Genomic DNA, 27,659 nt, shown 5'->3' on the forward strand with positions numbered 1-27,659 from the left:
GTGAGGCAACACCCAAGGAGGGGGTTGGAGATAGTGATGATAATACGATGAGGAATCTTGTAACTCATAAGTATAGTGAAGAGGTTGTGAGGTTGTCTATTCACAAGATGGTAATTACATATGAGTAGCCATTTAGAATTGTTGAAAGAGTCTTACAAGTCACATATCTTGGCTCTCAAAGATCTTGAATCAATCTCTAATAGAAATTAGCTGAATATGTGTTATGTCGTAAAACAAGTTGTTGGCAACTAATGAAAGAAACAATTCCCCTTTTACCAATTGCAAAATAAAATATAATGAAAGGGCTTGAGGTTCTAATAGTAGAATTCCAATATGAACATTACAATACAAAATGCATGCCCATAAAAATCTTTGTTTATTATAAAACCACGTTAGTTAGTAGCAAAATTAGAAGAAAAGGAATTGCCAAACTAAGATTTTATTCATAGTAAGTGAAAACCATCACAACCTCATTGGTTATTGTGCATATAGAGGCTTCATACATTGTATTCGTATGAAAAGCAATGAAGTGTGTTTCTCACATTGTACTATTTTGTGTAAAGCTCAGATTTGGACAACCTTGGAGTTGGAATTGCAATTGTTGGATTCTTCTTCTTTGTAACCACACCATAAGTGTCTGAAACATCAATCTCTGAACCTTGTGGCAATTTCCATTCGAAGGAGTGCAGAAATGAAGCCAGGATGTATTTGAGTGTCCTTTCCCCTAGTGTAAGACCCGCGCATATTCTTCTCCCTGACCCGAATGGAAAATACTTAAAATTGTTGCCCGAATAATCTACTCTACCATAACCATCATTTAGAAACCTCTCAGGTATGAATTCCAATGGATTGTCCCAATACTTTGAGTTCCTTTGTATAGCCCAAACATTCACGAAAATACTAGAACCTTTGGGTACATGGTACCCTCCAATGATGCTAGATTTGCTTGGAGTACGAGGTACTAGGAAAGGAAAAGGTGGGTGCAGACGAAACGTCTCTTTAATTACAGCATCTAAATACTGTAATTTGGGCAAATGGAATTCTTCGACTAAGTTATCCACCCCCACGATTTCTGTTAATTCTTCATGGACTTTTCTCATTATCTCTGAATGTTTCATCAGCCTTGCCATCACCCATTCCGACATTGTCGTTGTGGTGTCGGATGCACCCACCACTATGTCCTATTTAAACATGAGTAAGGTGATCCGTGATCAGTTTGAAAATTGAAAAACAAAAATAAAAATAAAATAAAATAAAATTTAATTGATGTCTAAGAGTTAGCTAAAGATATAAATGGCCAACTTCAATTCGGCTCGAAAGTATTGAGACACAAAAGTAGAAAAGTGGACAAATACATACCACAAGCACGGCCTTGAGTTGGGTCATGCTAATCGGATATGCACCATTGTTCTGCTCCCTTATTTCCAAGAGAACTTGCAAAAAGTCCTTTCGTCCTGTCTCTGTCTTTCCCTCTTCTTTGGCCTTGGCCAAACTCTTCATCTGTTTGTCAATGACATAATCAAGTACTCGGTCAATGCTTTGGGAAATCCCCTTTACTTCCCTTTCTATCCCTTGTAAATCAAAACTTGCTAATGCGGGGAAAAGGTCCGAAACATTTGGCTTTGCGAGTAGCAACATTAAATTTGAAAACATATTCTTAAAGTCAGCTCCAAACTTGGCCCCTTCCTCACCTTGTAGCGTGCCGCCCCACAACATGTTCATGATGGCATTTATCGCCGTCACAAATGCCAGTTCTCCTAAATCTACTTGGGTACCTATTTTTTCATACACATTTTTAATGGTGTTCCTTACCTCTTCTCTTCGTAAAGTGAAGGTAGTATCAAGATTTGATGCACTAAGCATCTCTCTCACAAACATCTTTCGCAACATCTTCCAGTTTGTACCATTCGGGGAAAAAGCAATATCGGCTCCCCCATATGTGATCGCAAGTATAGCTTTGTTCACATCACGGTTAGAGAATAATGCATCTTGGTCACGAACAACTTCTTTTACAAGTGAGGGGGAGCTAATCACAATGCACAACTTATTTGCAAACCAAACCTTATAGATGGGGCCGTAGATCCCACACAATTGCTCAAATTTTATATGAAGTTCTGTACCTATAAACGGAAGGTACCCGACTATTGGCAAGCCACGAGGACCTGGTGGCAATGGAGGTACTGCGGCCTTTCTTTGTTTCTTGATGGCCCAGAGCAACCATAACATAGCAAAAATACCGATCAAAACAGTGAGAGTTGAACTAGAAAATCTCTCGTCGCCAGCATAAGACCTCCACGATCCCATCGCAGAAGCTGCATTCAAATGTAGGTCGATGTGAAAAAAAAAGGGGTCAAAATAAGGAATATGTATTTTATGTGAGTTGTGTTGAAGCATCTCCTGGAAGGCAAGGAGGAAGATAGAATGAGACTTATCAGTGTTAAGCACAGATAATTTACTTAGAACTTTGTTTCAAATTTTCGTAACCTAGACTACGTTTACAATGTAATTTTTATTTAATTAACTTTGAAATATTTTGCATGTTCAGAAGAGTTGGACTAGGAGTGATAATATGGGTCTCTTGGGTTGAGTTCGTGTTTGCTCGAATCTTTTTTTTTTCTTTTGTGCTATATATAATGATTTTGACGATCTTAATTAATCTGTGCTTTTTATTATCTTAACATGCATGACTCATTATATCAAATTGGTGGTGTGTGTGTATATTTATATATGTGTGTGCGCGCTGTAACCACTTATATAATTCGTTTAATAAAATGATCATGCACCTAAAAAAGAAATTATTATATATGTTGAATTAACACAAACAAACTTTATCAATCCGTTTTGCTTTAATTAATTTAAATGGATTAAATTGAAATAATTTATATCTTATAAACTTTTTAACTTGTATCAAAGTATATGTATTCAAAACTAGATTAGTAACAAAATCAATTTGAAAATTGCATTGATACCCATAGCCATAATTAATACACATTTCCATCTTCTCAACATTTATCTAGATATCCAAGGAAAATGGACTTTTGATCTCATAAAATTCATCTACATAAACAAATACATGACAAATCATATTCCATGAATCATTTCCAAAATTTACTATTGACACTAAACCACTGAAAGTAAAAATAAAAAATTAAAAAAAAAAACTAAGGTGGTCTTAGAGCTTTATTTAATAATTTAAAGAATATTGTTTAATTAGACAGATTTTGCAAGTTAAGAAAGTTGACACGCATTACGGTTTCATTTGAATACTGGCTCGTTTGTTTTCAGAGATAAGATTAGATGAGATTAAAGTTAAAAAGTTGAATAAAATATTGTTAGAATATATTTTTTAATATTATTTTTGTTTTGAGATTTAAAAAAGTTGAATTATTTATTTTATTTTGTGTGGGAATTTAGGAAAATTGTAATGATGAGGTAAGATGAGATGAGATGAGATATTTTTTTAAAACAAACAAGGCCTTAGATGATCTGTGAATATTTTAGATGATCTGTTAAGAAAATTTTAGATGATCTGTAAATAATAGTGACAATAATAATAAAACGTACAATAGTGAATAGTTTATAAATAATAATAGTATTGAAATAGTATGAGAAACTGTGAAAGAGCAGTAATAGGGCCATGATGTGATGTTTTTGGCGGGACTTATATATATACATGATAAGAAAATTTTTTTACTGTCCATCGCATTATTCACATATTTTTATCGTCAGTGATTGTGAAAAGATATTGAAAGTCACGATAATTAATAGAGTATTATAAGTGAGGATACAAAATGTAAACAGTACAATAACATAAGAAAACAAGCAAAAAGATATTAGAAATGAGATTTGAGGAAATAGTTTTAGAATTCATAAATGAAGAGACTTACAAGTTGGAACTTTGGATGAAAGTCACGTACAGCTTCTTTGAGAACAAGACTTTTACAAATATAGAGATCGATCAAGCTTTTAGCATTCTGCTGTACTTATGTTTCAGCACGCCTTCTTATATAGAGCCTGAAGTCTTGAATTAAAAGTCTCTATTCAACACTTTTAAATAAGAAGATTGTTATAATGTCTTGGTCAATGGATCGATGAAGAACTTTAAGTCATAATAAAAATATAATAAAAATGCATGCAAGAGTTTTTGTCTGTGCTGGGAATTGTTGCATAAATTCTCTCTTCATGGTTTGAGGTTACGTTTGGATGTTAAAGTGAATTGTTAGAATATTATTTTTTAATATTATTATTATTTTAAAATTTAAAAAAATTGAATTATTTATTATATTTTATGTTAAAATTTAAAAAAATTATAATAATAAATTGATAGGAATTAAGCATCCAAAAAAAGCCAATAATATTCATCACGTGTTTTTTCAATGTGCTGATGTGATGAGGCGAGACTGCATGCATGCTCTACGTCTCTATTCGTGGTCTGGCGCCACACATAATTTCACCTGATAATCATTTATAAGCATGCGTGAAGCCGATTGAAATGACAGTACTGCATAAATTCAATCCACGTGAATGGAAAAACTTGGCAGCACGTGCGCAGCTGATAGAAGTATTGTGGTGTTTAATTTTGTGAATCATTTTACGCAACAGCCTATAGTCATATATTAATTATTTTTTTTTAACCGCAGCATATAAAGTGTGCTGCCGCTATAGACTGTTACGAATAATTTTACTATTTTTGTAGGCTGGAATAATTGTTGGACTGGATTTTTTATCAAGGCCGCCGTTGACGATATCTTGGTCAATGGATCGATGAGGAACGTTAAGTCATAATAAAAATATAATAAAAATGCTAGCTTTCAATATTGCATGGGAGAGTTTTTGTCTGTGCTGGGAGTTGTTGCATAAAACGTGGCAGTATGTGCGCAGCCGATAGAAGTATTGTGGTGTTTAATTTTGTGAATCATTTTACGCAACAGCCTATAGTCATATATTAATTATTTTTTTTTAACCGCAGCATATAAAGTGTGCTGCCGCTATAGACTGTTACGAATAATTTTACTATTTTTGTAGGCTGGAATAATTGTTGGACTGGATTTTTTATCAAGGCCGCCGTTGACGATATCTTGGTCAATGGATCGATGAGGAACGTTAAGTCATAATAAAAATATAATAAAAATGCTAGCTTTCAATATTGCATGGGAGAGTTTTTGTCTGTGCTGGGAGTTGTTGCATAAAACGTGGCAGTATGTGCGCAGCCGATAGAAGTATTGTGGTGCTTATTTTTGTAGGCTGGAATAATTGTTGGACTGGAGTTTTTAACCAAAGCCGCCGTTGACGAAGTGCAAAAATTACATAGAAAAATGTGAACAAACCAACACTACAACACAATTGATCTTTAGTGACGGTTGAGAAATTGTGACAGTCTCCAAACCGTCACTAAAAGGTCTTGGTCAATGGATCGATGAGGAACGTTAAGTCATAATAAAAATATAATAAAAATGCTAGCTTTCAATATTGCATGGGAGAGTTTTTGTCTGTGCTGGGAGTTGTTGCATAATTCTCTGTTCGTGGTTTGAATGTTCATCATGTGTTTTTTTAATGTGCTGATGTGATGAGGCGAGGCTGCATGCATGCTTTAAAAGTCTCTATTCAACACTTTCAAATAAGAAGATTATTATATTATCTTGGTTAATGGATCGATGAGGAACTTTAAGTCATAATAAAAATATAATAAAAATGCTAGCTTTCAATATTGCATGGGAGAGTTTTTGTCTGTGCTGGGAGTTGTTGCATAATTCTCTGTTCGTGGTTTGAATGTTCATCATGTGTTTTTTTAATGTGCTGATGTGATGAGGCGAGGCTGCATGCATGCTTTAAAAGTCTCTATTCAACACTTTTAAATAAGAAGATTATTATATTATCTTGGTCAATGGATCGATGAGGAACTTTAAGTCATAATAAAAATATAATAAAAATGCTAGCTTTCAATATTGCATGGGAGAGTTTTTGTCTGTGCTGGGAGTTGTTGCATAAAACTTGGCAGCATGTGCGCAGCCGATAGAAGTATTGTGGTGCTTATTTTTGTAGGCTGGAATAATTGTTGGACTGGAGTTTTTAACCAAGGCCGCCGTTGACGAAGTGCCAAAATTACGTAGAAAAATGTGAACAAACCAACACTACAACACAATTGATCTTTAGTGACGGTTGAGAAATTGTGACAGTCCCCAAACCGTCACTAAAAGGTCTTTTCTGTGACAGTTTCTGGAAACCGTCATTAAAGACAGATGAGGTTTTTTTTAACATTCGAACGTATTGAAAATTTACGTTCGAGCGTCAAATTTACGTTTGAACATTCTGGCAACTTACGTGCGAACGTGAAATGTTTTGGCGCCAATGTTCGAACGTTAGTAATTAACGTTCGAACGTTAAATATTTTGCGCCAACGTTCGACCGTTAATTAATAACGTTCGAACGTTGACTGTAAATTTAAATTAAATGACTCTAATTTAAAAATTATGTGGTTTTTATAGTGCATAATTTGTGAACAAATGTAAAAAATTGACTTGTATATATTTATATATACACAATTTGTAATATATAAATATATTTTTATGTTTATATATATTTGAAATGCAGCGATTTAGTATTAAAGTTGGAAAATATAACATTAAAGAAGATTGAGAATTGAATGGTGAAAAACCATAGAAATATTAAATAACATTTTTCTTTATAAATAATAAAAGCAAAATACAAAATATGATCGAATTTCTTAAACAACACTCAGATGATAGCGTTGTTCGCGAAATTTGAACTCCGTACTTCCTCAGTCAAGATATGAATCTTGTCATTGAGGATACATACACGATGGGCGATCTCAGATACTGACGCCTCTATAGCCGCGAGCGATCGATCGATCTTATGATCGATATGCGCAATCAGCTGTGAGATCATCGTATCAACTCAAGCACGCCGTGCATCTCCTGCAGATGTACTCGGCTGCTGTTGACTACTACTCCCCACATGACCTGGCTCAGGCTGCGTCGGAGGAACTAGATCCTCTACAGGGGTGGTTGACGTCCCCTAGCCTGTCCAATCCTACGTCGATGCGTAATCATATTGAGGGGGCTCATCTAATCTTTCACCTGCTCCTCTGGCTGAGTTGGCACTCCTCGTGCAAGTAATAGCCGGCTGATCAGGACACCGTATGGGAGATTATCCGTGGAGACGATGCTCACCTCGTAACGAATCCTCTCAAAGATGTGAAGTGGCAAATCTATGGGATTTTCACGTGCGACTCGTATCAAAAACTATGCCCGAAGCAGACCAAATGTGGTTTTATGTGCCACAAGATCCACGTTTGTTGCAACAATAAGGTGCAACATGCGGAAGAAAGGCAGCAGATGATTCTGGTTGAATGCGTTCTTCCTCTCGATCTGCATGCGGTCCCTCCTGTTGAGGATGTAGAAATCCTCATCTCGGTCATCATCTCGAGCCTCGAGGCCAGTATCCTCGACCTCTGATCGGTCTGCATCTCTGGCTGATGCTGACTCAATGGGCAGCTCGTAGATGATGCAGAAGTGGCTGCATCGTCACGGCATGTAGCGTGTGCAGATGTCTCAACTCCTCGATGAATTCTGAGGTGCTTGACGATGACATCTGGTGAAATATCAATGGAAACATCGCATACAGTCATGGTGTGAGAGGATGTGTCCTGAGGCATGGCACACATCCCCATATAGAACTCCTAAACCATTGAGGGGAATACCTTCCCCTCAATGTGCAGATATTTCCCCAGCCTCTACTGAGGAAAACATCTCTCAGGTTCGTCTGCTCCCAAATGGGTTCGTCGAACTCATTAATTAGGACCTCTTGCTCGACCATAACAGTACGAGCCCTGATACGAGCAGTGTCCAGAGTGGCTCCCTCATTTCCTAGTATGCAGTGGATGAGCCATATCCTGAAAATAGAGAAAGAAAAAAAATTATTTACATTGAGGCATTTTTTCTGTTAATTTTAAGCTCTTTGCATTAACGTTAGAACATAGTAAAATATACGATCGAACGTTAAGATAAAAAGTTCGGACGTGTTTCCTTTATGTTCGCAAGCAAAACACATACGTCTAAAGGTATAACATACACGTTCGAACATAAGCAGTAAATAAAAATATTGGCTGACGTATGTTCGAACGTTTATATTATACGTTCAAATGTATGTGTTTTACATCTGAACGTAAATATGAACGTCCGAACTTCCAAACGTTCGAACATAAATATTGTAACGTCGTATGTTTGAACGTCTTGGTGAGACGTTCGAACGTAAATAACAAATAAATTTAAACAACATACGTTCAAACGTGTATCTTATACGTTCATGGTATTGTTTTACGTGCGAACGTAAAGAATTTTCGTTCGAACGTTAAAGTTTAAATAAAGTTTAAAAAGTAGTACGTTCAGACGTATTCATTAAACGTTTGGACGTAAAATTTATGAAAAATAACGTCCGAATGTAAAAAATTAACGTTCGAATGTATAAGCCTTAACGGCTATGTAATTGAAACGTCATATGTTCGAACGTCTTAGTGAAACGTTCGAACGTTACGAGATAGAATGTCTGAGTCGACTCAGCCATTATTGAAATCTCGAAAATTAATCTACAACGTTCTAAATGCCGAAATGCCACCGTAGAAATGAAGTATACACTTCAAGAAACAATTCTACGATAACTATTTGGCCAATGGCAAGCCGTGGTGGCCGGAAAATGGAGTTGAAAATCCGGCCACCACTTATCATTTTTAAACAAAACTCAATTGAAATCTCAAATAAAATACATGTTATTTGATTAAAAGATGAATGCCTACTTTTTAGTGACAGTTGTGGCGGAGTTTGAGAGCGGCGACGACGGAGGAGAAGCGGCGTGCAACAATCAGACGATGATAACGGTGAAAATGACATGGATGCCGTTCTGTTTCCACCTTATATACGCAAAACGTTCGAACGTGTTTCGATTTATTTTCCTAAATATTAACAATAATATATTATATTATTAATATATGTTATATATTATAATGTTATATATAGCATTATAATATATAATATTATATTATAATATATATAGTATATTATAGTATATATATACTGTGTATTATATATATAATGTATTATATAGTATATTATATATACTGTATTATATATATAGTACAGTATATATCTAATATTATATAATATAATATATAATATATTATATATATATGATCTATTATAAACTAATGAAATCAACATTAGAACCACATGCTCTTATTACTTGTCTAAAGCAATATACTTTATTATTACAATCTAGTACCCAAAATTCTAGTGTACAATTTTGTAAATAATTTGATTAGAATCAAATTACTCTCCCTAATGAATAACAATTAGATTAATTGGTTTTTTTGAATTTGTGAGTGCTATTATATTTTTAAAGTTTAGCAATATGTTTATATATGTTATTGTGATTTTATACTTACTCTTGAAATAATTGTGATTATTGTTTGTGAATTTTGTGAATAGTTTGTGAGTTTATGGTGTTCATTGATGAATTAATATGTGTATAAATATTGTTGTGAGAATATTGTGAATATGTTGTGATATGGATTTAAAATATTGTGATTATTGTTTTTGAATTTTTATTGAATATGTTTAACAAGAAAATTATAAGTTTATGATCTTAATTTAAGTAAAGATTAAAAACATTTAATATACAGATATTATGAAGTTTAATATTTAACATGGAGTAAGTATATATAATATATTCATACTAATTTAGTTAGAATATGATTATTATTCAAATTATAAGTATAGTGTAAATTATGTCTTAAAAAAAAAAAATATATATATATATATATATATATAACTTAACTATATAGAAAGTATAATTCTTTTTTCATATAGAAGGAGATCAAATACAGGGCTGGCCATTGGATCAGTAAATAGCAAGGTGCATTTTTTTGGGGAGGATCGATCCATTTTGTTTTCAAAGTAACGTTCAAACATCCTCCATGATTGTGCATGTTACAAGTAATAAATATATAGAGGACCGACTAGCTAGCTAGTTTGGTAATCACGTTGTAGTTGCGTACCTTCATTTGTTGCATTTATGGCTATGAAGTGGGTCATACGTATCTTCAGACATTGAGATAGGTGTCCATTAAGTGGTAGCCCCAGCCGTACTGTAACAGCTGATAGTCGTTGAAAGTCGGGAATATTTATGAACAGTATGGAACTGGGTTGGATGAAGTTGAAAGTCATATATTTGGATGCAGTTGAAAGTCATACAAATTATGACCCTCCGATAATGTGATTCAAGAAAATCATTACTATATAGTATTTATATAGTGCATTATATGTATATATAAGTTTTGTTGTTCGTTTTATTAATTATATATTATTGATTTATATATATGGTATAGTATATATACTATATTAATTATGTTTTTATTTATAAAGTATTATGCTATCATACTATATATATATATATAATATATAGTATATATACTACATTATAATATAGTATATAATGCAGAATTTATGGAGTAACAAAGAATATCTCGAACAACCAGGTTGTATGAAATAAGAAAATAGTGAGCAGAAGTTGGTATTTTTTTCAACTTTAAAAAAAAAAAATTATAATGAAGAGAAATATTATGAGTATCTAGAAAATAATAGGTATATATAACTATTATATTAAGGAATACTAACTATTGAATAAAAATTTACGCCCGACCATGATTTTTTAACGTTTGAACTTTAATAATGTATTCTCTCTGTACTTTTTATATTTGTTAGGAAGGGTACATTCGAACGTTTCAATTATAACGTTCGAACATTAAAGTAAAAGTGTGAAAATTTTCCGCTCGACTAAGGTGATGATCTAAACGTTCGAACGTTTATACTGTACGTTCGAAAGTTAGTGACTGAAAATCATTAGAAAATTATAACGTTCGAACGCAAATTTCTGAACGTCCGAACGTTAGGAAATTAGTGCGGAAAATTTTCCGCTCGATTATGGTAACTCTTTGATGATATGAACATTCGGAGTGTAAGTTGTACGTTCGAACGTTAGTCGGTGAAAATCTATTTACGTTCGAACGACAAATTCCTTAACGTTCGAACATAAAAATAAAAAGTGCGAGAAATTTCCCGCTAGATTTCATGCCCTATCATATGAAGGGTACGTTCAAACGTTTATATAAAACGTCCGAACGTTAATTGCGGAAAAATTATCTTATTTTCTTTCGTTCGAACGTCATAGTAAAATTGGGCGGGATAATATATCGTTCGAACATACAACTTAAACGTTCGAACATCTGGTCTAATAATTTTAGACTTAATGAATTCACGCACGGGAGGAAGCGGCTCATTTCTGCTTCTCCCGTGCGCGACAGAGAGAGAGTTGAGAGATAGTCTGCAGGAGAGAGAGAGGGGGTTGAGAGGGAGAGGGTTGAGTGAGAGAGAGTTGAGTGAGAGAGGGACGTCAGTTAGGGAGAGCAAGAGTTAGAGTGAGAGTCCCGTTGAGTTTTGGTAAGAAAAAAATATTGAATTTTGTCTTTTTTTTGTTTAATTTTATGATATTTGTATTGTGTTTTTGTTATATAATACAAAATAATAAATTAGGGTTGTATTTTTTTGAAGGATTGGTTGTTTTGGCAAGTTGGAAGCTTTGGATTTGTAAGAGGATATTGTGAGTGCTAGGTATATTTCTAAACTTTAGCAATATGTTTATACATTTTATGATTACTCTTGAAATATTGTGATTATTGTTTGTATAGTTTGTAAATAGTTTGTGAGTTATTGTGAATATGTTGTGATATGGATTTGAAATATTGTGATTATTATTTGTGAATTTTGTTTGAATATGTTAACATGTTTAGAAATATGTTGTATTTAGGTTTCGTTAATACATGGTTATTGCTTACTCAAGTTTAGGAATATCTTTTTTTTTTTTTTTTAGAGAGAGATGATGGCTTCACACTTCATTCATAATCAATTCTTTAAAGAGATTCTGGTAAAATTGCAGATAGCAAATTGGAGAAGTAAATGAGGGTATTGCGGATTTCCTATTGAAAAATAGTTGCTTGAAGCTCAAAGCCCAGAAAAGTTCAATTTTCTTCGTTTCATAATCACTCTTTATGAATATTTGGTGGATGATACAAGTTGGAGTGAGACACTTTACTCGAGTTTAGGAATATGTTTATACATATTGTTATCATTTTATCCTTACTCTTGAAATAATTATGATTATTATTTGTGAATTTTGTGTGAATATATGTTTATATAGTTAGAAATATATTGTGCTTAGTTTTTCGTATTTATGTGAATTTTTTATATAATAATTTTTTTTTTTTTGTTTTTTAAATTTGTTCTTTGACAAGAAAATTATAAATTTAGGATTTTAATTTAAGTAAAGATTAAAAACATTTAATATCCATTTAATATCTAACATGTAATAAGTATATATAATATATTCATACTAATTTAGTTAGAATATGATTATTATTCTAATTATAACTATAGTATAAAACTTGCTTTTAAAACAAAGAAAAAAAAAGTATATAACTTAATTATATATAAAATATGTATATACATACAATAACTACAATTAATAATTACTTATTAAATATAAATAACTCACTGAATTAAAATTATATAATAACATTTGAAATTAAGTATAACAATTAAAATGATACTTTAAGAATGATAATAATTAAAATGTTATAATAACATTTGGAATTAAGTATAACAATTAAAATAACTCTTTAAGAATTATAATAATTAATATTATATTATAACCTTTGAAATTAATTATACCAATTAAAATAACTCTTTAAAAATTATAATAATTAATATTATATTATAACATTTGAAATTAAGTATAACAATTAAAATGATACTTTAAGAATGATAATAATTAAAATGTTATAATAACATTTGGAATTAAGTATAACAATTAAAATAACTCTTTAAGAATTATAATAATTAATATTATATTATAACCTTTGAAATTAATTATACCAATTAAAATTATACTTTAAGAATGATAATAATTAAAATTATATTATAACCTTTAAAATACTCTTCAATAAAAAAGTCTTGCACCTACCAAATAAGTAGAGTTGGAATAAATATACTTATTTATTATAAACTAAAGAGTAAGTAAATAAAGATCAAATAAATGCTTATATAAATATTTTATACTTATTGTCTATATAAATAAATAATTCACTCAATTAAGTATAACAATTAAGATTATAACTGTGGAATGATAATAATTATAATTATATAATAACCTTTAAAATTATATATAACAATTATAATAACAACGAGGCAGAATGATCTTGAAGAAATGTCTATCAATTTGCTTGACTGTTATAGTCTCTCCGGCCTTGACTACTCTCTTCCGGTCTTGACAATTATTAATTGAGAGTTGTCAGGACTGGAGAGTCTATGACAGTTAAGCAATTAGACTAAAATATAGACATTTCTTCAAGATCATTCTCCCTCGCATCTACACATGTTACGAAACTTGTGAATATATTCTTCCATCTCTCTCTAGTTTAACAATATAACATGTAATACTATTTGTTTGACAATCTACATACATAGCATGAAGATATTGTTTGTAGTGTTTTTTTATAGATGCGTGTGACATTGCATAAATAACCTTAGACCCGTTTGGAAATTAGTGTACATTTATGTGTCCACTAATTCCTGAATTGTCCAGTGTGGACAGTTTGAGATTATATTATATGTATTGCACATTTTTGTTACTCCTACTTTTCACGTTTAATATGAAGTTTCGGTGTCTTCCTCTACTGTTCTTCAGGTATACTGTTCGTAGGGTCACAATCCCTCTATTTGAACATGTGTACTTGGAGAACTATGGGGAGGTGCTGTTGAAATTTCTACTAATGTGGAAAGTAGTAGAGTGACGAGATTTGTGCAATATGGATAATATAATCTCGAATGGGATAGGACCAACTACCTTATCAAAAAAGCAACTTCGTATTGGAGCATGACATGCATGTGAATTTTCTATGTACGTGTTATTAATAGATAAATGCTTTTAGAAATGGACAAAACTTGGATGCGTCTGGGCGATAGACTTGGAAAGGATTACATACCCTATGCGCGTGGAGTAAGAACCTTCATTGATTTTGCACGGGCCTCTGCTGATAGTCGTGGTTACATTAAGTGTCCATATCGAGGGTGTAAAAATTTGTGTGCGATAGGGTTGGATGAAGTAGAAAGTCATATATTTGTGAATGGTATGGATTTGGGGTATACCCGATGGGTACTGCATGGTGAGCCGTATGAACAGTCAGCAGATGTATTGGTCGATCATCACAATTATTTGCGGCACATGGATGATGATTATGAGCAGGATGAGATGGAGGAGATGTTGGGTGACATTGGAGCGGGGATGTTTATGGATGAGGTTGACGACAATGCTTCAAGTGGCGGAGGGACTGATTGTGATAATTTCGCTTCAATGTGGGAAGATGCAAAGTGCGAGCTTTATCGAGGTTGTACAAAACATTCCAAAATGTCGTTTATTATTTGGTTGCTTCACATTAAGTCATTGTGCGGGATGTCGACGAAAGCAATAAACATGGTATTGGACTTATTTAACGAGGTGTTTTTCGAAGGGTCTGCATTGCCCAAGAACTTTTATGAAGCGAAACAGTTGAGAAAGGGATTATGATTTGAGTACAAGTCCATACATGCATGCAAGAATGATTGTGTTTTGTTCTGGAAGGAGAACGTGGAGAAACAAGCATGTCTTGTATGTGGAGAGTCGAGGTGGATGGGTAAGAAAAACGTGCCGATTAAAGTGTTGCGGTATTTTCCCTTGAAACCCAGGTTGCAAAGACTATATATGTGTAAGAAAAAAGCTCATGATATGAGGTGACACGAGAAAAAAAGAGTTAAGAATGACGTATATATGAGGCACCCAGTTGATTCACTTGCATGGCAGTCTTTCGATAATCAATATCCAGAGTTTGGGATAGAAGCTCGGAACGTGCGCCTGAGACTCATAACAGATGGATTCAACCCTTTTTGGGAATATGAGTACAAGTTATAGCACTTGGCCCGTAGTATTGATTCCGTACAATCTTCCACCATGGAGGTGCATGAAGGCTCCAAACTTTTTGTTAACTTTACTCATCCCTAGCCCGAGATCACCTGGGAATGACATTGACGTATTCATGTAGCCGTTGATTGAAGAACTGAAAGAGTTATGAGAAACAGGTGTTAGAACTTATGATGCATCCATGTCGACATCTTTTCAGATGCATGCTGCGGTAATGTGGACCATAAATGATTTCCCGGCATATGGGAATCTTTCTAGCTGGAGTACGAAAGGGAAGTTAGCGTGTCCGATGTGTAATAAAGAAACTACTAGTGAGTGGCTAAAATATTCTCAGAAGTTGTGTTTCATGGGTCATCGACGTTATCTACCAGCAAATCATGCATGGAGAAGAGAATGTGCTAAGTTTGATGGGAGAGTAGAGGATAGAATTGCACCAAAAGAGTTGCTTGGGGAAGAGATAGTGGAACAACTGCAACATGTTAAAGTGAACAATTTTGGCAAAGGTCTGGGAAAGAACAAGAGAAAACGAGGCGCAGCAGAATTGAATTGGACAAAGCGTGGTATTTTTTTTGACTTGCCGTATTGGTTGTCCTGCATGTTGCGACATAGTTTGGATGTAATGCACATAGAGAAGAATATTTGTGATAATATACTGGGTACATTGATGAGTATTAACAAAAAGATGAAAGACACGATCAAGATGAGAAAAGATCTTGAGAGAATGAGAATTAAACATAATCTATATTTGCGGGTGGAAGGCAATAGGGTGGTCATGCCACATGCATGTTTTACGATGAGCAGGGAGGAGAGGATGAATTTCTGCAAATGGTTGCAAGGTGTCAAGTTGTCAGATGGTTATGCTTCAAATATTGGTAGATGCGTGAGTCCTGATGTTTGGAAAATCAGTGGATTGAAAAGTCATGACAGTCACGTATTTTTGCAGAAGTTATTACCTATGGGAATTCGTGTGAAGATGACATCTAATGTAAGTGTCACCATATATGAACTCTATATGTTTTTTAAGGATTTGTGCGCTCGGGTAGTAAATCGAGATGTGTTGTCGAAATTGGAAGAAGACATTGCTACTATACTATGTAAATTCGAGCAGATCTTTCCACCATCATTTTTTGTCATGGTCCATTTAGCAATACATTTACCGCGGGAGGTACTTTTGGGTGGACAAGTGCAGTTCTGTTGGATGTATCCAGTTGAAAGATATTTGGATTGACTGAAGCGCATTGTTGGGAATAAACCAGACCTGAGCGTTCAATAGCAGAGGCCTATATACACGATGAATGGTTAATATTTTGCTCTCTATATCTTTGTGGTATTGAGAGAAGATTTAATCGTCAAGAGCGAAATGCTGATCTTGCTGCTCCTCCTCCTCGTGAGCTATCAGTGTTTTCCCAGAATGTACGACCCTTGGGTGCACAAACAGGTTACGATTTAATTGACGAAGAGATGGGTAAAGTTCGGTGGTATGTGCTAAATAATTACCGGGAGATTGATGATTATCTCAGGTATGTCATTCCATGCTTCGAATAATTATAGTTTTCTTAAAATTAACTATAATTGTTGTGCTCAAAATATATTTATTTTGCAACATGTTATAACAGTAAGCATATGGACAAACTTAGAACGAAAGGCGTAGAAAATATAGAGGCAAGACATGAGCAAGAATTTCCCAGATGGTTTGAAGAACGTATATGAACTAAAATTAAATATATGTTATATTTTGAAATTTTTAACTCTGGATAATGAAATAATAAATATATACTATTTTAATTTTTAGATTTTGGAACAACGTGCTCGTGATCCCGGATCAATTTCTTCTAAATTGTATGCATTGGCCCGTGGTCCCTCAAATAGAGCACTTTGATACAGTGCATGCACGGTTCGAGGTTATAGATTCCATACTCTGGACCGTGAACGTAATAGAAATACTCAAAACTGTGGTGTGTTGGTCGAGGGGAGTCATGGAATAGATGATATTGACTATTATGGTGTCATACGTGATATTATCGGATTGAAATATCTAGGTGGGTCTGTAACATATGTCTTTAAATGTGATTGGTGGGATCTAGGCAGTGGTCGGGTTTCGATACATAGGGATAATCACTTTACGAGTGTCAATACTGCATCTAAATGATACGAAGATGATCCATTTGTATTGGCTTGTCAAGCTACCCAAGTCTATTACTTGATTGATCCAATGAAAAGTGCTGATGAAGATAGTAGAGAGATAACTTGGCGAGTCGTACAAAAATTTGTCCCTCGAAATATATATGAAGCATGAACGAGTACAGATTACGAGAATAGTGGAGATGAAGATCATGACACTCCGATTGTAGAGGCATACCAGGAAGATGGAAAGGGTATTAACTTGTTTGTTGACCTTGGTGCACTTGAGTTGCTCCCCTTGTGTAGAGATGATGTCCCACCCATCCATTTCGACCCGTCTGTATTAAATGATCATTCAATTAAAGTAAGTGAAGAGGAAGAAGAAGAGGAAGAGTCAGAATATGAAGACAAATCAGAATCCGGACAGGAGGTGGATAAGGACAATGAAGAAGAGGTGCATGATGATGATGAAGATATTATTGATGGAGATTCTGAAACAAGCATGGAAAATTCATCCGAAGATGAAGAATAAAAATACTAAATATTTAATTCATATAGGTGACTATAAAATATCTTGAATTTTCATAATTTCTTCTAATTAATTTCCTTTGATATAATTAATTATTTTCAAGAATGCCACCAAAACGACAACAAAGAAATGTGCCTCCGCCAAGTCCACGTCCTAAACCCATCGAGGACTTCCCACTCGAGGAATCTGTTCTTGAAGATCAAGTTAACACAAAAGAGAACAACAGCCAGTCGACACCTACCAGTAAGGAAATATTGTCGTTGATAATTAATCATATAGTTAATACTTTCGTCTCAATAACTATATAATTTATAATTATACTATCTATTATCATGTAGTTGACGCATCTGCACGTCGTGGTCGTGGCTATACACGTGGCGGATCTCTCTTGAAAAAAATAGAAGGCACGGAAAATTGAAGATCGCAATTCCTGATAATTCCACTGGAGGAGTGGATGATAGTGCAGCAGTTCTTTCCTCCTATATTGGCACAGTAGTTCGAGCTTATGCTCTATTTTATGTGCGCTCATGGTGAGATGTTCTGAATGAGATTAAGGAGCACATTCAAAGTCGTGTGCTGGTGAGTTTACTTTGAGAGTACATTTTTTTCACCTAGATTAATATATCATATTTTTGACCTGATTTCCTTGTTAGGATGAATTCGACCTTGATTTTGGCCGTAGCGAGGATTTGAGAACCGTGAATTAGTTGATGGCTATACTATTCCAACGTCACAAAGGACGATGTCAAGACCACTTCAAGAAGTTTGAGACGTTGGAAGAGGCTACGCAGTCTCCTTTTCAGCAGATGAAGTTAGATGATTGGAGGAAGTGTTGTGATCTTTTCTCATCTCTAGATTATCAGGTATTTTACATTTATATTTTTTTAATTATTTACATTCATATTCGTTCTATATATTATATGTATACATATTACAATTAACATTCTTAAAATATTTTGTAGCACTTGAGTTCTACAAATGCACAGAATAGATTCGTTCTGACTGTCTACCATCGTGCCGGTTCAAGGTCATTCCATTGTCTTGCTGAAAAAATGGTAATTAAAAAACTATAGAATTCATTTATTTTTTTGATATTCTTTTATTTAAGTATTAACATTATATTTTTAAAATTTCTAATGTCACTTTGTTAGAAACGTGATGATCCAGAAAACTTTTCCCTCATTCATGTTTATGCTGCTGCTCACACTAATGAGCATAGTGAGTGGATGGATCCTATCGCTACAGATAATTATGTAAGTAATGTTAATTTTGTTAAATAAATTACTTATGTAACATTTGAATAATTTATTTTTTATTTCTATTTCTTTTAATACGTTACTAATTATTTACAATCATTACCTTTCAAATTGCAGGCAAAAATGATGGAGATGCAGTTGACTTTTGGAGAATCCTCTCCTAGTGACATAGACATATTTACGCAAAGTGCTCGGGCCGCAGTCTAGTATGGCAAGAGGTTTGGGACGATCTATCAAGCATAGATGTTCATCCTCCTCAACCTCATCGGCTTCACAAATTAATAATCTTACGGCAGATTTAAAAGCTGCACGGCATGAGAATGAGTATATGAGGTCAAGGCAGCAGCAGTTAGAGTCTCTTTTAGAACGACAGTCTCATTTAGAGACGCGTTTGCAGGACCAACAGAGAGACCAGGAGGAAAGAACACGCAGTGAAGTGCAAGAGCAAGTGCAACGGGAGATGATGGTGCAAATGGAGCGTGTTATGTCGTTGCAACAGAATCGCGGTGAATGAGGGAAAAAGAAGAAATTAATTTTATCAGTAGTTGTGGCTAGTTTTAATATCTAATTTTGTCCTTTTATAAGACATTGTTACTTGTTAATTGATGGTATGTAATATGATACAATTGGTATTATGTTTTTAAATTTTATGAAATTAGTATTTCTGATATTTACGTTCGAATGTAAATTAAAATCGTTCGAACGTTGGTTCACATTCGAACCAACGTTAGAACATGAATTCGCTAAAGCAGAGGTCACTATTATAACCGATAGTAGGGCCCGTCAACAAAGCAAAACAAAATCTTATGTGTTAGGATTTTCAAATACAATGCAATAACATAATAGTATATTGTACATATAATATCATATAATAAGATAAAAGAGAAATGGGCATTAGTGCATAAGAAGACGTTTGAGGGGGTAGGAGAAGGAAAAGAAAATGTGTTCTTAGGTTTTTATCATTGCGACATCATTTTGATCACTTTTGTTTTTCTTCACGAGCTTGTCTTTGACTTATAAAAGAATCTTGTTCATGGGCCCTATTGGCAAGGTCATTACATTCCTCACACCTTATAAAAATTTCATCCTTAGAATTTGCCTAGCTAATTATGGATACTTCCGAAGGGCATATAAAGTCAATAATCTCTACATTAATTTCCATTGCGCACTCAGTTAACCTCACCAAAATGTGTAAAACTAGGATCCATAAATACATCACCACTGAGTCTAATCCATTTCAGCACCTACAAAAGTTACTCTTACCACACTTTGATACAAATGGACTTCTTGTCTACAAAATCCATACACACTCACTTGTACTCCTAAATAGTCATTTCCACCCTCAACCCCAATCCATACAGGGGTCATGTTTACTCCTATGGCAAGGTTGTGCATATTTGCCGCCGGCCAAGCAGAACATAAATCACTTTGGTGACAAAGTGAGTGCACTCAAAATATAGGCCATGTTTACCCCGTGGTAGGTTTGTGCATTATGCAGATAGCCAAGCAGAATATAAATCACTTTGTCACCAAAATGTGTGCACTCAAAACAAAATCTATGCTTATCCCCATGGTAGGGTTGTACATTCTCCAGATAGTCAAGCAGAACATAAATCATTGTGTCACTAATGTGATTGGATTTAGAATAGAAGCCATGTTTACCACATGGTAGGGTTGTAAATTCTGCGAATAGTCAACTAGAACATAAACCACTATGTCACCAAACTGATTGCACTCAGAATAGAGGTCATGTTTACCTCCATGGTATGTTTGTGCATTCTATGTAAAAACAAGTAGAACATAAATCACTTTGCAACCAAAGTGATTGCACTCATAATAGATTCCATAATTTTATACCCATGGCAAGGTCAAAACAAAGGTCATCATTTTACACCTATAGCAATATCAAAATAGAGGCCACAATTTTACACCCGTGTTGAGGTTAGAATAGAGGCCACATTATATACCCATGGCAATGATAGAACAGAGGTCACTATTATAACTCGTGGCAGGCCTCGTAACCAAAGTATAACATAATCTTACATCTCAGGGATTTTAGATATATACAATGCAATGACATAATAGTATATTGAACAAAAAATATCATATAATCATATGAAAGTCTCAGACTTCATGTTTATTCCCATAGCAGGGTTGTGCATTCTACAAATAGGCAAGCAAAACATAAATCATTTTACACATGTGGCAAGGTCATAGCAGAGGCTACCATTTTAGACTTGTGGCAGGGTTATAACAAAGGCAACAATTTTATACTCATGGGAAGGTCAAAACAAATGCCACATTATATATTCGTGGCAAAGCCAAAAGAGAGGCAATTATTATAACCCATGCTAGGGATCATAACCATAGAATTTAAGCCTAGTCCAAGGCCCAAGATCCTTTTATAAAACCTATACCCAACCCACTAGTAGGAAAAAAGAACGGAAACACCAAAATGACGTCGTTTTGGATTAACTCTAAAAACATTTTTTTTTTTTTATCTTCCCTCCAACCCCTATCTATTTTAGTTCCCCTCATCACCTCACCATGCCGCCCCTCTCCATTCGATGCTGATAAAGGTAGTATTTCGTTCATCTCTCTTTTTTTTTTCGCTCAGTCTCTCGTTCTCTCTCTCTCTCTCTCTCTCTCTCTCTCATCTCCTAACTTTGTAGCTAGACCAATGCGACAGTAGCCCAAGCTCTGCACCTCCACGAGCATGCCGCCATTAGTAAGTCGCGCTCCATCGATATTTCTGTTCCTAGGTTCCTCTCTCCCTGTCCAGTCTCCCTATCTATCTTAGTTGTTCACTAGTCCACTATAGCACCCCATAACCACCGTAGCCTTTCTATCGCGGGCAAGCTCCTCAGCCTCCATCTCATTCTAATGCCCTCTTTCTGTCCTAGTCAGTATCTTTCTCTCATAATTCTCTCATAATTCATTTTCATCGCCACCCATGTCACCCTCCAAACCACGTTGCCACTTGTCCCTACATTATGCAACTCTTGTTTACACTGCTACGCCACATGCCATGAAGCCTGTAGGTCTCCCGCCCATCTCTTTTCCTTGGTCCCTTTCTATCTTCTTTCGTGTCTCCCTCACTCTCTTTTGGCCTCTCTCTCTAATCTCACTGTTTGTTTTACAGCCACTGTGTGTCACTAATGCGCAAGCCACACAGCCACCTAGAACGATGCTCAATGAGCCCCACCACATCGTATGGAATGAATAGACTATTTCCATTGCTATGCTCCATGCTGTTGCCACCACCATCGTCCTCCATACGCGCAGGGCAAGTGTCAAGTACCTCTTCACCTCCTTGATCCATGTCTTTGTTCGTCTCCCTCTTTGTTTATGCTCTGTCTTTGTCTTTGTTTCTCTCACTCTCTCTCATTTCCCCATAGTTCATAGATCTCGTGTGTTATCATGACCCTGACATGGATGTTTTCAACGTCTACGAGCCACCATGACCATATTCAAATTTCATATTCATACTTTATGCAGTATAGAAGCAAAATACAAAACTTCCTCATGTCTACACTAGTCGTGATAAAAGTCACATTTCATTGCTCAGATACATAGAGTAGTGCAAAAAATAATTGAGGTAGTTTTACTCATAAAATATGCAAGTTTCTCAAAATCAACCTTGATTAGCTTTTGGCAAAGTCTAGCATAGGCGCACCGCTAACCTTACTCTTAGAAAGTACTATCACCTTGAACCCTAACCATAGTAGGTATTACAACCTAATCTAGAAAAGCATCGTTAACATATTAGTAACTTATACCAGTACAAAACCAACCTAAGTAACAAAATTCTACAACCTGAACTATAGCTCAAAGTGAGCCATAAACGAAATACTTCATCATGGTGCCTTGGGTTTATAATAACTTGGTGCACATCACCACAACGCACATCATCATTTACAAACATTTTCCCGACACATCAAAACACCAACCAACATGATTATGACCAATCCCCAACTATGTCCACGGCATTATAAATAGTGACCCTCCAAATCAATTATTTTCATCTCAAAAAATAATTTTTAGGGAGACAAAATCGGGTAGAACCAGTCGAAACTGTTTGAACGGACCTTTTTTCTAGACGAACCTTTTTTTGTCTAAAAAAACCTTTTGAATGGAATCCTATTAGTTCGAACCGACATGTACTGTTCGAACTATAAGAAATTTTGATTGAACTAATGACTACGGATCTAGACTGATGAGAGGCAACGAGATCTTAAGAGAGCCGAGGAGATTTAGGCGAGGAGACTCAATGGTGATTAGAATTGGCGACAAGAGTTAGGCAATGAGTGAGATATTTTACCTTTTGGGCGAGAATACTTGGCGACAAGGCTCTGGGCAGTTAGATTGGATGACCAGTCTAACCGACCAACTTAAAAGACCAACCTAAACGACATCGTGGGCGACAGGTAGCAAAGGGCTTGAAAGTAATTTTGATCAAGAAAAGGAGAAAGAAATCACAGAAGGAATTCACAAGAAGTCCAAGTTCGGAATATACTAGGAGATAGCCTGGACATGCTTCAGTGTTTCGATCATAACTTTCTACTCATATATCCGATGGATACGATTCTGGATGGGTTGAAAAACTATCTTAAAGGGATACAAATTTATATCTGATAAGAATTTCTAAGTTTTGACTCCAAAAGCACATACGAGCCTATCAATATATGTCCTAGGAGTTAGGCGATTTTTTAGGCAGGAATCATTAAAACGTTCGAGTTTCTTTTCTACCTTATATAAACATATCATTAGCTTGAAATTAAGGGGGGAGTCCAAGTTTTATAGTCCAATATTTCAGAGTTTATTCTTTGAAGTTTCTTTCAAGGTGGCGGATCTAAGGAGCAGAGGCAAGAGTAACATGCTTCATCAATCAACTCCAACGAAGAACACTAGTTATATTCCTTCTCTTTTTAGTTTTATTATGAACTAATTTTATTTTCTAGAGCTTTGACGTACTCTAGTATTGAACACACAATTTATATTCCAAGTTATTTTATTCTCAATATTTCCATGATTGAGTATTTATTCCTTGTTCTGAATACTTACAATTTTCTAGTTAATTATTGTTTGATCTATTGAATCACAATGAGACCGAGAGGTGATTTGTGATTAGAGCTCTAGGATTAAGTACCATTAGTTGAGAGAAAGTATAGATACTTTACCTTGATTAGTGTGATTTTCAAGAAAAATCTAAAGAACTTAGTGAGTTTCTAATTAGTTAAATTCACATAAAGATATAGAGTTATTAATGGGAGATATTTTTTAGTATTGTTCGAGATAAAATATTGAATAGTTAAGGAATTTTTATCATCAATTTGGGATAATTAGAATTCTATAATAAGGAAGAATAAATTGTGTGGGATTTGCTAGGTGAAATCAAACGCTTTACATCTATTCTTATTATCTTTAAAAATCTAAAATTTAATGCTATTTTCTTCAATTTAATTTAGATAGTCTATTCTTTAAATTTTGGTTTTCCAAATAGTAATTAATTTTGTAAAGTTCAGTAATCAATAGTATAATTAATCTATATGGGTTCGACATTCATTTTCTTTAAAACACTTTACTACTTGTTATAATTCTGTTCAATTGCAGATATTGTCGGGGATTAATTATTTGTTATTGATATTGATACTAGCTAGATTTCTACTACTTTAGATTTTTTTTTTAAATTGGTTTAAATTAGATCTCAGTTTGTTTTCTCTTTTCAAGAATTACAAGTGCTTGCCCCGATCTAAATCATTAGAGCATACAAGATCTAAATCATTAGAGCATACACTTTTCGATCCCGAGATTGAAAGCACCTTACATCAGATTAATAAAGAGAAAAAGAAAGAGGTTGCCTCATCTACATTTAATATGGCTGACCAGAAGCACAAGGCGTTAAGAGACTATGATATGCCCTCTTCCAATAGGGCAACATCTAGTACAAGGCGGCCAGCTATACAAGCCAATAACTTCTAGATCAAGCTGGCCATCATTCAAATGATTCAACAAACTGTCTAGTTTGGGGGATTGTCACAAGAGGATCCTAATGTTCATATTGCAAATTTCCTAGAAATTTGTGATACTTTTAAACACAATGGAGTGACAGATGATGCGATTCGATTGAGACTTTTTCCTTTCTCACTTAAGGAAAAAGCAAAAGCTTGGTTGAACTCTTTGCTGCCCAGCATCATCACCACTTGGGAGGAGTTGGCTCAAAAATTCTTAGCAAAATATTTCCATCCGGCCAATACAGCGGAGTTAAGGAACGATATTACAACATTCACCCAAATTGAGGGTGAATCATTATATGAGGCATGGGAGACATACAAGGATCTATTGCGCAAGTGTCCACATCACGACCTCCCATCCTGGCTTCAAGTACAAACATTTTACAATGGTTTGGGACCCACAAATCGATCTATGGTTGATGCAGCCTGGGAGGAGCATTAATGAGTGAGACCCATGAAGCCGTATAAGAACTTCTGGAAGAATTGGCATCCAACAACTATCAATGGTCTATGAATAAAGCAATGCCAGGAAAGACGGCTAGAGTTTTTGAACTTGATTCTATTACCACATTGGCAACGCAGATGGCAAATCTATCACAACAACTAGGTATGATGAACGTTAATGCTACTCAAACTAATGCTGTTTGTGATCATTGCACATCAAATCATTTAAGTGTAGATTGTCGAGTGGGCAATCCTTTTGCCCAACCGAGTTATGAACAAGCCCATTACATGTCCAATTTCCAACGTAAAAAATCCTTATTCAAACACGTTCAATCCTCGATGGAGCAATCACCCTAACTTTTCATGGAGCAATAACCAAGTGCCGGCTAGAGCAACTCAACAGTTTCCACAGCAAGAGAAGAAACCGAAACTTGAGAATATGATTATGCAGCACATGCAAAAGACTGATATGGTGATCCAAAATAGCTCAACTTCAATCCACAATCTTGAGGCGCAAATCGGTCAGCTCTCAAACATGTTTGTTGAAAGGAGAGCAGGGACTCTACCGAGTAACACTATGACCAATTCGAAGGAACATGTCAAAGCCATAACATTAAGAAGTGGGCAGACATATGACCAGCTGCAAACATTAAGTACATAGTGAGATGCAGGTGCTGCCGAAAACATGGAGTTTGAGATGAAGGAAGCCGAGTCCGAGGTGAAAGAAGTAGACCAGGATGTGGTTGACCAACAAGCTGAAAAGACTAATGAGAATAAAGGGGCTGCAAAACCCATGAAATCCAGGGAGTTTATATTTGAAACTTATTCTCCTTCAATTTATGATTCACCAATTCATTTTCTGCAAAGATAAAGGAGAAATAAGATTGATAATCAGTTCTCTAAATTTTTAAGTATATTTAAGCAATTCCATATTAATATTCCTCTCATTGAAGCTTTAGATCAAATCCCTAAATATGCAAAATTTTTTAAGGATATATTATCAAATATGCAGAAGTTGGAGGAACATGAGACTGTAATGCTAGCCGAAAAGACTAGTGCAATTTTACAAAAGAAGCTGCTACCTAAGTTGAAAGATCCAAACAGTTCCACGATCCCTTCACTATAGGAAATTCCTACTTTGATAAAGTTTTATGCGACTTAGGGGCAAGTATTAATCTAATGCCTCTTTTTGTTTCAGGAAACTAGGTCTTGAAGAAGCAAAGCCGATCACTATCTCTCTACAGTTGGCAAACAAATCTATTAAATACCCGATAGGACTCATCAAGGACGTACTGGTGAAAGTTGATAAGTTCATCTTCCTGGCCGACTTCATTGTGCTTGATATGGAGGAGGATGAGGAGATCCCATTGATACTGGGTTGACCTTTCCTTGTGACGGGGAGAACCTTAGTTGATGTCCAGCAAGAGAAACTCATTTTGAGGGTCGGTAAAGAGCAAGCCACTTTTGATCTATTTTAATCTATGGAATTCCCTTCTTAGGTACATTCTTGTTTTCAAATAAGACCAAGAGGTGGTGATGGCTGACGAGACTTATGGAGCTGAATTTTCCAAGATACCACTTGAGGTATGTCTTACTCACTCTACATCTATTGAATCTGAAGATGAAGAGGTCAGAGAGTGTGAGAGATATTTGGAAGCTACACCATCCTTTCGTCCTTCAATAAAACTGTAAGTGGAAGAGCTAAACTCATCTCGACCAACATCTCCAAGTAAGGAACAACCCAAGCATGAACTCAAACTGTTTCCATCAAATTTAAGGTACTCTTTGTTAGGCCAGGACTCTACTTTTCCAGTTGTTATTAGCAGTTCCTTGAGTGATGTAGAGGAAGAGAAGTTGTTGTGAGTCTTGCAGGAACACAAAATGGCCTTGGGTTGGACCATTTCAGATATTAAAGGAATTAGTCCTTCAATTTGCATGCACTAGATTTTAATGGAGAATAATTTTAAGTAATTATCCAACTCCAGAGGTGACTAAACCGATCACTGCAAGAAGTGGTGCATAAAGAAGTATTGAAGCTTTTAGATGCTAGGATCATTTATCCAATCTCAGATAGTGCATGGGTAAGTCTAGTGCAAGTCATCCTAAGGATGGTCATGGGATGACGAGTATGCATAGACTATCAAAGACTGAATGATGCAACTCGGAAAGACCATTTTCCCTTACCTTTTCTTGATAAAATGCTAGAAAGATGTG

General features: G+C 34.9%; 1 protein-coding gene and 1 non-coding gene across 2 annotated transcripts; both read right to left on the reverse strand.

The window, feature by feature from the left end:
• Positions 1-548: 548 nt before the first annotated feature.
• Positions 549-3,981, reverse strand: LOC121235446 (flavonoid 3'-monooxygenase CYP75B137-like). Its single transcript, XM_041131793.1, has 3 exons — positions 3,888-3,981; positions 1,360-2,312; positions 549-1,181 (listed from the first exon to the last, which is right to left on the reverse strand). The coding sequence occupies exons 2-3, from the start codon at positions 2,302-2,304 to the stop codon at positions 549-551; spliced, it is 1,578 nt and encodes a 525-aa protein (XP_040987727.1). The 5' UTR covers positions 2,305-2,312; positions 3,888-3,981.
• Positions 3,982-25,248: 21,267 nt separating this feature from the next.
• On the reverse strand, positions 25,249-25,355 carry LOC121236252. The gene has a single exon (XR_005934693.1). It is a non-coding gene; the product is annotated as a small nucleolar RNA R71 (small nucleolar RNA).
• Positions 25,356-27,659: the final 2,304 nt, after the last annotated feature.

The sequence above is a fragment of the Juglans microcarpa x Juglans regia genome, chromosome 6D (genome assembly GCF_004785595.1).
Source record: "Juglans microcarpa x Juglans regia isolate MS1-56 chromosome 6D, Jm3101_v1.0, whole genome shotgun sequence".
NCBI lineage: Eukaryota > Viridiplantae > Streptophyta > Magnoliopsida > Fagales > Juglandaceae > Juglans > Juglans microcarpa x Juglans regia.

Bases quoted from the DNA above. Each gene is read 5' to 3' on its own strand.
- LOC121235446 (XM_041131793.1), bottom strand. From the start codon at position 2,304: ATGGGATCGTGGAGGTCTTATGCTGGCGACGAGAGATTTTCTAGTTCA. The intron at 1,182-1,359 runs GTATGTATTTGT...ATGTTTAAATAG, and splicing joins AACTCAAGGCCGTGCTTGTG to GACATAGTGGTGGGTGCATC.